This window comes from Etheostoma spectabile, chromosome 12 (genome assembly GCF_008692095.1).
Source record: "Etheostoma spectabile isolate EspeVRDwgs_2016 chromosome 12, UIUC_Espe_1.0, whole genome shotgun sequence".
Classification (NCBI taxonomy): domain Eukaryota; kingdom Metazoa; phylum Chordata; class Actinopteri; order Perciformes; family Percidae; genus Etheostoma; species Etheostoma spectabile.
In genome coordinates this window covers 19,943,793-19,959,496 of record NC_045744.1, presented here as the reverse complement: position 1 = coordinate 19,959,496, position 15,704 = coordinate 19,943,793, and the positions used below count along the sequence as shown (strand labels likewise).

At 38.0% G+C, this 15,704-nt stretch overlaps 1 protein-coding gene across 1 annotated transcript in view; it reads left to right on the top strand.

Annotated features, from left to right (window-relative positions):
- Window positions 1-15,704, top strand: part of LOC116699838 (astrotactin-1-like) — a 372,650-nt gene that overhangs the window by 212,766 nt on the left and 144,180 nt on the right. Inside the window, 2 exon segments of the mRNA XM_032532626.1 lie at window positions 4,889-4,993; window positions 12,084-12,272. Of these exon segments, the coding sequence (XP_032388517.1) occupies window positions 4,889-4,993; window positions 12,084-12,272 (294 nt within the window).

Sequence of the window (15,704 nt, the reverse complement as noted above, 5' to 3'; positions counted from 1 at the left end):
AGCCCGGGAATGACTGTAACTGCACTAACTAACTCTAGATACATAATATAGTTGTGACATCACAACCGCACGGCAGTCCTGATGGCTTGTTTAAAGGTACAGTTTCTGAATACTGTGTGCTGTGTGAATTTCTTTGTGGATTTAGCATTTTAAAACTTTTACAGTATTGATGTAGCACCTTGACCTGCTTTATAATACAAAATAAATTGAAATATCACTTCTTACAATATGGGACCTTTATAAATTTAAAACATTTTCAATGTATGGCTCGTCTTAAGTCCTCCTGTGTGATGTTTAGCTCATGCCTGAATACCCCCCCCCCCCCCCCAAGTCACTTTTCCATAGAAGTCGTGAGCTTAGTTTAGACCTGGTAACATTATTCTAACAATCCCAACACAGTCTAAAATATGAATTAAATCATACTAACATGAAGGCATGAGAAGCACGAGGTTCAAGAAAATATTGAATGTGCCGGTTGTTCCACACTCTTATGACAAGAGAAATTCAAACCACTTCAGTAAAGCACAAAATTGTATGATTGACCCACTTTTAAGTTGTAAAGGAGACTCCACGTCAGATCAGTCTGTCATCTATTATTTGCATTTGCAGTGAGGAAAAATATTGGTTGAGAAACTGTTGCCAATGCAGTGAGAAGTACTAGTGGTTTGAGCTCCTCCGTGCACGCCGCATCCTAAATATTGCACATTGCATCAATAATGGTCCTGTCATGTCTGAATAAAGCCATAATGGAACATTTAGGTTCCATAATGAGGTTTAACTGATAGATGAAGCCAGCAATATTAAAGATTCCTTGCTTGGAAAAAAATGCTTTAGTAAATTGTTTTATTTTGTTGGCACAAACTTACTTAAGTAAATACACGTACATTTCCACTTTTTGGTACATACAATACGTAAAGTTGTGAATTTGTAGCGTCATATTATTTTACAGTGAGACACTAAAAAAAACTTTTGTATTTATTTCTTTCATCTGCAACTAACTGCCATCAGAAAGAAACATTCTCAGTATGCTTTTTTGAATAGTGCCCACTGCTGCTTTTATACATTGATTTAAGTTTAAGACATTATTATTCAATATGTTGTTTGAAATTTGCAGAGCTGCATTTACTTATACATTGTCTTACTTTTATGTCTCAATTTATCTTCCTCATACATGTCCATAAAAATCTCTCATACGCACTCAAAGGTATTTTTTGCTCCCTGTTTTTTTCCTCTCGGCCCCCTCTTCCATGTCTGTGCTTGCAGGAAAATGTGTCTCAGTCACACGAGCATCATCCAGATACCTTCTGGATGTGCTTGTGAACACGGTGGGGCCAGTCATGGTGATGTATGGCTGTAATCCCACCGCTGCAGCATGACACGGCTGTCAGTTGCCATGGGAGACAAGATGATTTTTTATTTTACAGCTCTGCTAACGGCCCAATATAAGTGATGTTGATGTTAAAGGCCTGATGCTGCATGGGGTCCTGCCACTAATTAGAACACATGAAGACAGACACTTTCACTTGTTTTGCTTTCATAATTTTAACTTTGTATTGATAAAATAGTTTTAGGTTTACAGCAATAACCAAAACGGAAGGGAGGGAGATTATAAATTCACTCCAAGTCCTGTTCACTAAGAATATGTGCTCTATCACTTCATGCTCCTATCTATAATTGATCGGTTAAAAAAGAAAAAAAAGCCTGGTTGGTCCTTTAACGTTAACCGGTCTCAGAATAGCTAGGTGCATGATAAATGTTCCCTCTTCCTCGTGTCCCTTTGCAGTTTTATTTTATTTGTATATGTTGCGCTTTATCTTCCACTGAATATTTGTTGCCGCTGATAAGATGACAGGACATTGGTCAGTGGACCAAGATGCACACGTAACGTTATACAGTGTGCAGTACGTCAAAATGAGAAAAAAAAAAACATGCATGCATGGTTTACTTCCTCAGGCAGAGGAGATATTGACATTATTGATTTGAGTATGAGATAGGGTTGGTACATGGAGCTAAGCCAACATACTGGGCTGTAAAGCAACATGAAACAATATTTGCAGTATGACAATATTAGTTTAAGCTTGACAGTATTAGTTTAAGCAGGTCTGAAGTGTAGGTTGTTTTAGGTGTTGTATTAAATCTTACAAATGACTAGGAAAGCAAACGGTACATCAAGGACACATGTATCTCTGAATTGCCCACTCGCATTGCCCTCTGTGAACGATCTTCTTGGCAATTTAAATTGAGATTCCTTGAATTGATGTCTTTGACGTCATTCCACCTGCTTGGGTTTAAAAACCCTTTGATAAGCAAAAGGCACCACTGAGAAATGCACACTCTAGAAGTGATCTAGAAGAGGAACATGGTGAAAAACAAAACTTCAAATTCACCTTTATTTTTTATAGCGGACTAAATCTTTATCCACTACATTCCACTTCTGGGATTGCTCTCGTTCTTCTGGAAATTCTGCTGGATGTCACTCTTTTCGGATGTCAATTATTTTTAATTTTAACTCTGGTTGATTTCTGAGGACTATGGCTAACTGCTCCTCAGATCTCTGCAGGGTAAATCCAGACAGCTAGCTAGACTATCTGTCCAATCTGAGTTTTCTGTTGCACGACTAAAACAACTGTTGAACGTACACATGTTCCCGAGGCTTTTTTGCAGCGGCACTGTGGCCCCACTTGGCGCTTGGCATCGCTCAAGACGATTGTGATTGGTTTAAAGAAATGCCAATTAACCAAGGCTCATTTTTCTCCCATCCCGGATTGCTGTGTGGACTTGTCAGACTATAGCAGACAGGCAATCCTTTTCTAACATCATCGCCATGATGCACCTTCCCTCTTTAGTACAATCGATAGGCTGATCAGTCCCTCCACACCAATTGCATCTGAACTTCTTTACATCAGTAAATGAACATTTATAAATGATCATTTACCGCAAATTGCTGAGTTATTCAGTACTAAAATTCAAGGTATTAGATCAGCTTTTAAAAGTTCAATGTCATGCTAAAAATTCCCATCTATATTTACATGGAAGGAATACAAATGGGAAGAGTTGATGCTATTCACTGCAGAACTCTGGAAGAAATTGTGCAACATCTTAAGCTATCCACCTGCTGTCTTGACGCTTTACCAACAAGCTTCTGTTTTGCAACAGACTAATAACTCTTTTATCAGGTAATTTCCCTGAAGCCTTGAAAACTGCAGTTATCAAGCCTCTCCTAATAAAACAGTGATTACCAACCACAGACCAATATCAAACCGTACCTAATAGTCTTTTCTCAGCTCTCCCCAAAAAGAAATCTCAGACAACTTTAGCTCTTTCAGAAAGATGCTGTTTTGTAAGTTTGGACCATAGAGAGGATTTTTATATTGGGGTTTGATGTGATTTTATCAAATCTGAATCAAGTATTAAATCGGAAACCTTTCGTCAAATTGATTTTGGTTCATTTTTGTCTGTAAATGCGGTTCAAATGAAACACAAGCTTCAATTGAGATCTGTACTTTTTGTTGAGTGGGCAGAAAACACTGCACATTTTAGTGACAGCTTAATAAGTGTTCACAACCCGTAGATGCATGAGATGGGCAGCATAAATGTGTATCTAACGCACAATAACCGGTATACGTTGCTTATGTTTTACACCTTATTTAGCATGCATCTTGGAAGGCTAGCATGGGAATTCTAGTGCATGGCGATTTCGGTTGGTCTGTCAGTCGATGGACAACAGTGTGATGACTTTGGTCATCCAAAACAAAAACAGCTACTTTTTTTTCTAAATGGAATAGGATTAGTCCTACGAATTGTTCATTTGGCAATACGTACCGAATTGAAAGCCTCATACCAAACGGTTTAATACAAATGTTTATCATTCCACCCTATCAATTAGTTATTATTTATCAAAAAATAACAAACATTAACTAAAGGTTGCACAAATAACTTGTCTTTCTTTGAACAGAAATTGTTGTCTGATTGAATCAATTCTATCCCAACCACTTTTAATATTCCCCATTATAAATAAATCACGCCTTTCTCATTGTTGAAGTGGGACGTCTTCAATGTAATAAAAAGTGAATATTGTTAATTACTAAATATTGTTATAGCTTCAAAATTAAGAAGGTACCATGCCATATCGGCTCACAGTTTTTTCGTTGTTTGTTTCGTGATCTCTTTAAAATTGCATTTCTTTTTATTGTTTTTAATTAGACATGATCAGCAATAAGGTGTCAAACTCTAATCCAGACTCCGCTCCATGTTCAATATAAATATATTATTCTACTTGCTTTTTTACATCATCTTAATGTGATAATTTGCATTGTCATGCTGGAACCTTGTGCTACAAATAGTGAATGTTGCAGAAATGGATGAAAATTATTTTTGGGTTTGACAGAATTTCCTAAGAGGGAAAAGGGGTATGGCATATGAAAATACTTGTGTTTATTATAAATGTGCTGCATATTCGAGTGAGAGGTTGGCCTTTGCTTTCATCAAACACTTGAAGACATCATCCTGCATTCTACTATATCACTATTTTGGAATAGATTTTATGTTAATTTCCTGTGAGTTTTTTTCCTGTAAATCCGTGCTCCACTTTGATCTAACACTGGAGACTTTGCTTGCTTCTCTCTCCTGTCATCTAATATAATATTAATATTTATCAAATATTCTTCCTGATTCTTCAAGTAAAGTAAACAAGAATTAGATGTCCTTTGATCTAGCCCTGAAGACTGCAATCTCTTCCACTGTAGGAGTAAATAACACAACACCATAATAGTACTTTTTTTTCTGTATGATTTTGCAGGTGTGGTTGTGAACTCCCCGAACCATGCTTAAGTCTTGCACTAAGGATTGTATCCGTATGTATAGATGTGTTTTTTGTGTGTTTTTGCAGGTATGGTGAACTACAGCGAGGTGTCTGGCTACCCCCTTGTTCAGCACTGGAGTCTTCGTTCTGTGCAATACCACGTCAAACTCAATCAGTGGGTCCTCTCTCAAGGTAAATCACTCTGCGCCTCTGGCAAGAAATTGTGCATAATATAACATATATTTTATTATTTTTTTCTGTTATCACGGATTGTTTATTTATGTTGGAGGAGACCACACTTGCATCTCTGTGGCATGAACTCTCACACACTCTACAGAGACAAAAAGCACTGTCGGCTATCAATAATTTATCACATTGTAATTAATGTGACACATCAAGGTTAGCAGCTCATCATAACAGCTTGGGCACTTTGTTTAATTTTCATTTTTGATCAGCTATGTGATTAACAATCATACCGTCATATTATTAATTGTCGGGTATGTAGTCCTCTCTTGTGCTTTAAGTTACTGTTGTGACGCCTTTGTCTTTCAATGCCAAATTTATTTTAGACAGAGGTGGATGAAGATCTTTTACTTAAAGGTATAATATACAGTACTTCTAAAAGAACAATTTATAGAATAATACAAAAGTAATCCCTCTCAATAATTACTAACAATCCGAAGTGTGTGTGGTGGTGTCTTTATCTGCAAAGATCCTGCCCTCTGCCTGTATTTTCTCAGTAAAGCAGTACCTTAAAATTTTACCTAATTACAGAACTTAAGTTAATGTACTTGGCTACTTTCCACTACTGAGTTTAGATACTGTACATGCACTGTTGGAAAATAAACGTTAACAGATAAATGTTATGGCAGAAAAACGTATTTCTAAATCTGTTCTTACCTGCAAGAGTTTTATGGTAATACATTTCATATAGGTGTACGTGCCAAGACATTCATCTTTTAACGTTTATTTTCCAACAGTGCATGTACAGTATCTAAACTCAGTGGTGGAAAGTAGCCAAGTACATTAACTCAAGCTCTGTAATTAGGTAAAATTTTAAGGTACTGCTTTACTGGAGTATTTCCATTTTATGCAATCATCTTCAACATTTAAGCCATGTACAGTATGTATATATTTACATATAAAGACAATGTCCACAAGGCACATTGTTGTCAATTTTCTAATGTGGTGCTAAAAGGTTCAAGTTGGGTCCATTACATTAAATGAATCCCTTGTTGAAACAGTCCATTATGGACTGATTGTGGTGGTGCTGCTCAGCTGCAGTACTCGGAGAGAACCCTGAAAGGGTATAAATGGGTCAGGGTCAAGTTCTCTTTAATCACAAATTAGCAAAATGTCACTTCAAAAGGGCACAAAATAAAAAGCACAGCCAAACCAGAGGGCCACAGTACTGTAAGACACAGCACCCTCTGACTATTATAATTACAACCTTAAATCCTCTGTTAATTGTGTAATAACTCATAATTTTAATAGCCAGTAGATCATCAAGAGGCACACACCACTTTGACTGCATATAAAGATTGATGTTTTCAATCAAAATGTAAACAAACCAGCATAAACATGAGATTCTCTCAGCAACAACAGGAAAGTGGCTTGGGGGGGGGGGACGGGGACGACATGGCGACTGGTTGTCAAAATAACTTACTTTGCAGAGAAGTCTATGGAAAAAGGGTCCTACTTCTCGCTTGATTAAGTACCTCAGTAAACATTTCCATAATGGGTTTATGCTCTGATTGCTAGTTTCAAGTGTTCAATACAGCATGAAGTTTTTTGTTTTTTTGTAAATTATGGTCCCATTTATTTCAAAATAGACAGTGACTAATAAATGGAATTCATGGAGCACTTTTCACAGACTCAAAGCCGCTTTACAGGGGAGGTAGACAACAAACAATGCAAAACAGAACAAACCAAGACAAAACTAAACAAGAGGTGAAAGAGGTTTTAATGATATGATGGATGTGGGGCTCAAAGGAAAGTGTAGAATTTGAAGATCACGCTAAGGTTGCGGGCTTGGGGAGATTGGGAAACAATGGTGCCGTCACTGGTGAGAGTGGGGTTACTGATTTGTTTGATTTGAGTGTAGATTTGGAGCCTATGAGGAGGAATTCTGTTTAATTGCTGTTGAGTTTGTGAAAGTTGTGTTGCATTCAGGTTTTAATAGCTGACAGACAGGAGTGGATGTGGGAGAGGGGAGGATCTGGGTGGAAGTCCAGGTTGTAGTGGCAGAGTATCTGACCAAGGGGGAGGATGTAAATGATGGATGGGGCCGATTACGGAGCCTTGGGGAGCGCCTCAAATGACGGTGTTTGTGGCAGACGTCTAGTTATGGAGAGAGATGAAGTGGAATCTGTTGGAAAGGTATGAGCGGAGCCAGCTATGTGCAGTACCTTTGATACCGAGGTCTTGGTGAGTATTGGCTCACGGTATCGAAGGCTGCACTCAGGTCGAGGAGGATAACGATGTTAACGTAACCGGTGTCAGCAGAGGTGAGGAGGTCGTCAGAGGGAGCAGGGATCCAGATTAGGTTTTTTTGAAGCGGGTAATGCTCTAGGGCGCAGCTACACTCTGATCTGCCAATTATGCTAGGGGCTAAACTTTGCTAACCATGGCACTGTGCACATTAAAATATTCAGAAACTTGTTTTTGGGTGTTACCAATGTTTTTGTCTTCAACTTTGGAACTCTTACTGTGTGTTTTCACTATCAAAGTTATTTCGGAATGAATGCCGATAGTACACATAACTCACGTAAGTTGGTCTATCCTTTACAGAAAAATTTCTTATAACTATTGTCTATCTAAACTAAAGTTGTAAAGACATTTTTTTCCCTCTGTTCCAACCCTCCATCCATACTAAAGCGTTGTTTTTCCTCCCCCAAAAACGGAGCTTTCCCAGAACAGTTTGTAAATCTGTGTGTTTATGAGGCAAAAATAACCCAGTGAGGGCTGGAGCTGTGTGGCAGTAAAGTTAAGAAAACAACCTTTAGTGGCTTCTAACTTGTTATATGTCAGGTGTTTTATATACCTGGGTTTATGATGAATTTGTCAGACCACGTGGCAATTCTAAAATAGTGATTTTTATCATCGCAGCACAGCAGGTTGGTGATTAAATCACTGTATAATACTCACAGTTGCATTTTTTCATATGCGCTTTTTTTTTCTAAACTACAGTGTGTTCCCCGATGAACCAACACTGGTAGTTTATTGCTTTGGAGCCCTTATACACTCTAATACTGAAAGTGCACATGCATAATTTACTGTAAATATGTGTGCGAAAAAGTTTGTGTCACTGTATCATTTTGCCTGTCCATGAGAAGCACAAATGTAAATTAATTATTTATACATATACTGTACATCAGTGATTTTGGCAGCAGGCATACTCATTCTCTAATATTAGCATCATGTAAAAAAAAAAAAAAAAGAATTACTGAATACAGGTTGTTTTATAAAAATAGGACCGTTTTTAGAGGTAAAAAGTGGATGTCACACGCAAATGTGAGGACATTTATTGAGGCAGATATAGATGGATAGATAAAAAGGAGGTCTGCATTCAGGAATATGTATGTCATTTGATTTTCCTTGTCTTTTTTTTGTCTCTGATAGCCTGTCATATATCACAAAGCTTTGTATCCATGGCAAGACCAAGGCGTTCTGACAGCGCCTGCCATGGAAACTTAACAGAATAAGATAACTGTAGATAGGTATTTAGTCAAGCAATACTTCTTCTGATGGCTGCTCCTGGCTGCTGACACATTTGAGGATTATACTGAATATTTTCCGACAGGATTCTCAGCACTAAATGTATTATTCTGTGAAAAATATATCTGCCTTTTTTTTTTTTTTTGCCTCACCAGATAACTTGGGTTGTTCTGCTTGCTGTGTAAAAAAAAAAAAAAAGGTTAAACTATTACATTCATACGTTTTGCCTGGCTGAAAGGAGTGTCATTTAATAATTGGTATTTCTGTAGTGTTTTAAGTGCATGCATTATACATAAATCCATCATAAAGAGTTTGCATTCAGAAAAGTGCAGCCACTGTACTGTAAATAATACAGCTATGACACCTCTAATGCATTTCCAATGGTGCTGCTGTGGTTTGAAAGTGGCTGCCGTGTCTGCTGAGAATACAGTTTCTATTTTCCCTTCACTCAGAAGCCTCCCCTTATTTTTTTTTTATTTATTTTTTTTAACTCCCATTTCCCACTTTAGCTCATCATATTTCAACAGCCACCGGAGGGGTGCGGCTACTGATTTTTACGTCTGATAGCAAAGCTCCCATCGCTCATCCTCACTGTGCTCTCTGTCTCTCACTTCAGTGGCCTCCTAATTTAATTTTAGAGGAGTAGTAAGAACGAGCAGAGCGTGAGTGCTGTGATATTAATACTGCTTCTTCTCGTGGAAATGATAATGATAAATTGCTATTGCACTTTTGCTTTTTCCAATATTTACTAAGATGGAACCCCAGTGAGCACACGGTCATTTTGTTATAGTGTGGTCAATGTATCATATCAAACATGCAAATAATGCACTTTATTTTGTGGTTCTGCAGCTCAAGTAAGTTGATTTCACTTGGAATTTCAATAACATCAGGAGACATGTTCTGTGCTTGATTTCACTTATGTCACCACAGGCCCGGATTGGCTAATCGGGCGCATTGGGACAATTCCCGGTGGGCCGGCGTTAAGGCTGGGCAATATAGAAAAAATCAAATGTCACGATATTCTTGACCAAATACCTTGATGTTGATATGCTATAATATTGTATGATTGACTATTATATATATCTATTGATGCTTTAACAAAATGTTATTTACGCAATGAGATTTTTGATAAATATTCTCCAGAAATGATTTAATGACTCAGTGAATAAAGGTAAAATATAGATCAGCTAAAAAAGTCTAAGTTCAGAAAATGACATCACTTTGCTGTACTGCAGCCTGTAAAACCAGCTTAAGACAGCACTTACCATATGACAATATATCCAAAAATTTAAGACGATATCTTGTCTCATATCACGAAATCGATACATCTGTATATTGCCCAGCGCTAGCCGGCGTTCAGTCGTGGTACTGGGTTGAAAACACAGTTGAAATATATCATTGATGCTGTGCCTAGGCTTTCTGCACTCGCAGCCGACTCTTTTTATTTCTTTATTTTTGCGGCCCACTGTTGTCTATCTTGAAGCCCATTACAGAGTGCAGTCTGGTTATTATGACGTGCCGTGTTTTGACTCCTCCAACGGCACCTTGCCCAAAAAACAAACCGTCTACCGTCACCTTGGACACTTCAGTCAGTGGTGCTTGTTAGGATTCGATGACATGTGACATGTGAGCAAAAAGAAGCTCTAAAAATGGATAACGGAAAGAGAAAGGTGGTGCTGTAAAGGCAAGAAGCTCCAGAAAGTGACACGGCCACTGAAGACTGAGCAACCTTTTCATTAAAACAAGTTGTGAACACCAAATAAAGGCAATGAGAAGGGTCAGCTAAGCTAGTTAGGAGCAGTGCAGGAGAATAGTGGCCGTGCAAAACATAATACGTTGCCTGCAAACCACCGTTCACGTTGAAGAATCAAAGTTTTCCTTGTAGCTCTTCAGCAGCAGCCACCAGTAAAGAGCCAAGCAGCAGCCATGAGCTCATAACTCCTGAGTAGGCAGGTAGGATAACTCAGAGTGAACATTATAAGAACTAGAATTAATATTAATAATGAGTATGTGGTAGACCTGCTCTATGCCCTGAGATAATAAATGATGCGAGACCATTCTCACTAATGAAACTGACTTGATCTTGTGCTGAGAAGATGACATTTTGTTTAAATGTGATTTAGTGTCAGAAGCAGAGCCGGTAGTGTAAATATAGCTGCTGTCAGTGTGTAAGGAACATCTGTGGTCAGATATTGTACCACAGACAATGTTCCAATATAATCACTTTCTATACTTACTATGTTAATAGGGACCATTATTAATATTTTTATCATCAATAGTAGGATAGTAAATGTGACTGAAAAGGAATAAGATGAAATAAAATATTAAATATTATACACATTTTTATTTATTTTATTTTCTTTCAAGGTTTGAATATGTGATAGATTCTGATATTGTTGAACATTATTGTGTTGTAAAGATGTTACCTGTTGTAATACATCATTATGAAGCAACACTTACTGTGTTTGCACTGAATGGGAAATATTTGACAAAAATACACTGAAATACAAGGCTGTAGAGAACAGTGCGCTATTGCAGACTTCTACACTAAGGCTTTAACTACATTATTTTAATATAGTCAGTCGTGAAGTAAAGTGGGCCGGTCTAAGGAATCCACTCCAGGGCTGAAAGTGAGTCCCACTCTCGCCTTGTGTCACCATTGACTTACCCAAGGATCCACCAAGATGCATGTACTGGTTGGAGAAGTCATTTTATCCCAATGTGGGTAAAAACCTGTCATTTCAGCTTAGGTCTCTCTTAGGATCCAAAGGACCTAATGGGTATTTGCTGTCTAAATTAGCTGTTAAAGAACCCCTAACCCTATGTTTTTTTAACTGCTACCTATCCTGGTCTAAAGAAGGGGGACGTCCTAATGTTTAACCTTTTAAGTCGTTTTTACTTAACACAGCAGAGGATGGTGTTGTCATATCAAGTCAAAAATTAGGCTACATGTGGTTGCCCGGGTAGCACAGTTGGTAGAGGGCGAGCCCATATGAAAAGGTGTATTATTCCTTGACATAGAGGCCCAGGGTTCGAATCCAACCTGTGGCGGTTTCCTGCATGTCTTCTCTCTCTCTCCCCTTTTATGTCTGTCCTGATGATTAAAGGCGGAAATCTTCAAAAAATCATTTTGAAAGACTTTTGTAGAAGAAAACCTTTTTCAGTAGTTCAGGGCAGATCTTTTTTTGTTTTAAAATACTTAAATCCCTTATTTTGCAAAGAATAACTCAGATAACCATTGCTACATACAAACATAACCTATTCTACTCAAGTACATGCATGAGTTTTACATGCAAGAGCATAGAAGCAGGAAGTGTCCCGTACAGACTCTAAAGAGTGATTTTTGTTGTTGTTTTCTGACGCTGGGAGCCAATGACCAAGTGAGTTGAGAGTGAGAACAGTATGCCTGAAAAGATGCATTTTCAGAGTGTACCAACAGATGGCTAGTGGCCGAGCAAACAATATACATTCCTATACTTTCCCTCTAATTCTCTTTTTATTTTATATTTCCGTATCTGCTTTCACTAAAATAGTGTTTGTATTTTTCTCCCCTTCATCTACCCAGCCTTTAGCTCGGCCATTCATTCTCTGGACGGGGCCACGCAGCGGAGCGACTTTGTCTCCATCCTCAGGGAGTTTGGGAACCATTATGTGCAGGAGGCAGTGTACGGCTTCCAGGAGTCCTGTACCATCTGGTACCCCAACAAACAGGTCCAGAGACAACTGTGGCTGGAGTACCAGGACATCAGCAAAGGTAGGGCACACACTCACAAGTGGCCAGTGTTCAGGAATGATATTTGTGAATGAAAAATGAACAGTAATTCTGCCCGTAATTGACCTGAGCATTTAAGGTGAGGTGACCATGTGTGTATGTTGCCGTGTGGGCTGTAGGGGGGTACATTCTTTTCTCCAGTTATTTATATATTCATTGATTTTTGCAGATTCATAATCTTTCACTGCCACAAACTGCATTCAGGCTGGTAATACTGAGGCTATGTCTGTGCAAGGGTGAACTGGATTATTATGTTACACATTTAGAATTGGCAAGACTCTTCATAAACACTCTTCTCACAGTCTTCGTCATACTTCAGCTGCTGAGTAAATGCTTGCCAGGAGAAATATTTAAACCTCTCATGGGACCTCTTTTAATAAAACTCTTCTCTTGTTCTCTTGCTTTTTGGTTGTACCCTGTTTTAGAGAAATGTAATGGACTCCCAGGGTGGCAGTCTTGCAAAAATGCTCTTGAGGCACTTGATTCAACCGTTATTTATTTACTCTCTGCACTCTATCTATGAAGTGCCCCTCATAGATTGTTTTGGTAGATCTTTTTCTAGGGCTTTAGGTTGTTGTGTGGGCACCATACACCATGCAAACAAACGCAAACAAGCACTTATCATTTCCATGCCTGGGTATTTAACCACAATGATTTTTAGCATTGACTGAAAAGTATCTCTAAATTACTGCAAGCTGATGATGTTTTTTTTAATGGAGAACCCCATGCCCACACCAAAGACACAAAACGCATGCATGTGCAACATTGTGAGCTAAAAATAAACACCATAGTTGTCAATAACTTGTTGATTTATTTTATTGAACCAACTAAAAACCAATAAAACTGTAACTAACTCATTAGGTATAATGCAAAGGCCTATCTTTATAAAAGTATTCTATCGATCAAATGTATTGCCTTCATTTCGAATGTCACCAATTTGTTTTTATGTGGGGAACCTGTACTGTAAAAAATATTGAAATGAACAATTTTTTTAGCACCTTGGCTCATTCTCCAAACACTTTTTTACTTTTAGTCAAATGCCATCTTCTTCTGTTTAGATAACATCTCACATTTGTGAACTTTTGTTTTTTTTGTTAAACAAAAGAAAAAGTTTTGCTGAAATGTACATTTCTCAAAGCAAGTTGTTAGAAATACTGTATACAGTTATCCATACCATGATTCATTAATTGCCACTATTATTAATTCCAAACAACACCCAGCCCTACTCACAGCGGTTTAAAAAAGGTTGAAACTTGTACATACCGAGACATTAGACTTCATCATACATGCTTTTCTCTTGTGAATACAGCTGCACTAACAGCTCTTCATTTCTGTATACTCACCGAATGAAAGTGAAGCTGGCAATCCTACTTTAAATAGCCACACAGATGATACTTGTTCAATAACCTGTTTCCAGAAAAAAGTTCATGTTAACATGCATGTGTAGCAGCTGTTATGTTGACAGCTACATGCTTTCTCTAGTTGTTTCATTTTGAAAGATAAGATGTTGGCATGTTGCATCCGTTGTCCATGCTATGTATGGCGCATACATTACCAACAATGCAATGGTACAACCATCTGTTTGAGTCTCACACTGAAGGGGTGTGTTATAGATCATAGCACGGCTATGTATGCATCATAATCAGCATTTCAAGCAATTACAGTAAAATAAACAATTCTACAAAAGCACTTGAAGCCCTTCTACTTAAGGGAACAATCAAGTCTTTGCCAATTGTTTTATTACAGAGAATGCCAGCATGTCAGTAAAAAAAAAAAAAAAAGATTATACCTGTGCTTGTTTTCTCAGCAAGTCGCGGCACAGATAAGTAATAGCCCATCTCTCCCGCCGTTTCACCTCGTTGGCTCCAAACTGTCCGCAGTCATTTCCATTGTTTGCCTCAGCCACTTTTCTTCCCTTTCTTTACTTTGTCCAAGGACACCCCTGCTGCGCTGCACTGTTCACTCCCAGTTACCTCTGCGCTGACAGATGGCATTAGATGACTGAGTTTTCCCACCCTCATGAAAAGTGCATTACTCTTCATTTTCAGCAGGCTCTGACATGCCGGTTGCAGACGCTGCTAAATGATTTAACACAATCTGAAAAAAAAACTGTCATACTCTTCCAGCTTCTTTGTATACTGAAGTATTCATATTTGTTTTTTTTTTACAATTTATGGTAGATCAAGGCAATTATAATTTTTTTGTTTTTTTTTGGATTGGTGTCAGTGAACCTGCACTTTAAAACAACTCTGCAGTCCCTCAAGATTATATATTTAGTTTACATAAATGTACTTATCCAAGTGTATATAGTATATTTTGGTGGTTGTTGGACATACGTCTTATTTGTACACTTGTAACATGGAGGGGCAGTGTGAAATGTATGAATTTGGAACAATAATCCTGGAACAATAAATCAAGCATTACACAATTTTCACCCCAAATTGACAAAGATCAAAGTACATTGAAAATACATCTTACTGTATACTATACTATTTGTAAAATGCAACACACTACTGCTGCTCATAGCAAGAATACATTATTAGAACATGAATATAATAACATTTATTTATAATTGTTTAAACTGCACCCTTACGTTTTACTTTGAAGATTGCCACTGGCCAGGTTTGGGCGTCACAGTAACAGGAGGCCATTCAGTATTTATCTCAGCCTACATTCCTGTTATCAGTCCCCATGTAGAGGCAACAATAAAAACATTGGATTTGGTCCTTTTGGGAGTGAAGATCTGATTGTCTGAACTGGTGCCAAATCTATCCAACTATCTATCCACTTCCCTGACAAACAGAGAGCACAGTGATTACGTTGGACTGTGAAGATCTGAAATGATTAAATCTAAGTGGGTATGTGTTTCAACCCGGCTCAGGACCATTCGTTTCTAAGAAAGGAAATGGATTCCATTGGCAAAAACTTGAAATCAGAGTCATTTTTCTTAATCTCTGCCTGGCTTCTTGGAAACGTCCTGGCCTTTTGGAGGGAGTAATGAGCTCACAGGAGAGTTTGATGATCCATGTGCTCGCCCTTTGCTCTAAATACAAGATGGGCGCAGCTCCCTCCAGCCCAGCTGATCATTTTTTGCATTTTAGCTGCCGGGGGCACAGCTGCTACCTGCAGTTTCAAAGCGTATGTATCCATATGGTTAGTAAGTATTCTTACGTAAAGAAAAAAGATGTCCTTAACAGGATACTTTGGACTGTATCACAAGAGAAAAATAGTCTCTTATTGTAGAAAAACAGAAGTTTGTTGCATTCCCCTCATTTGTGTCACAGTAGCACCCCAAAGTTCTTCATCTGATTGAATTGGAGATAGCTGTTTTTTTTATTATTTATATATAAAATATGATTTAATACTAATAAGAACCATGCTTTCAGAAAATCAAATACTGTGTGTGCGGCTTAA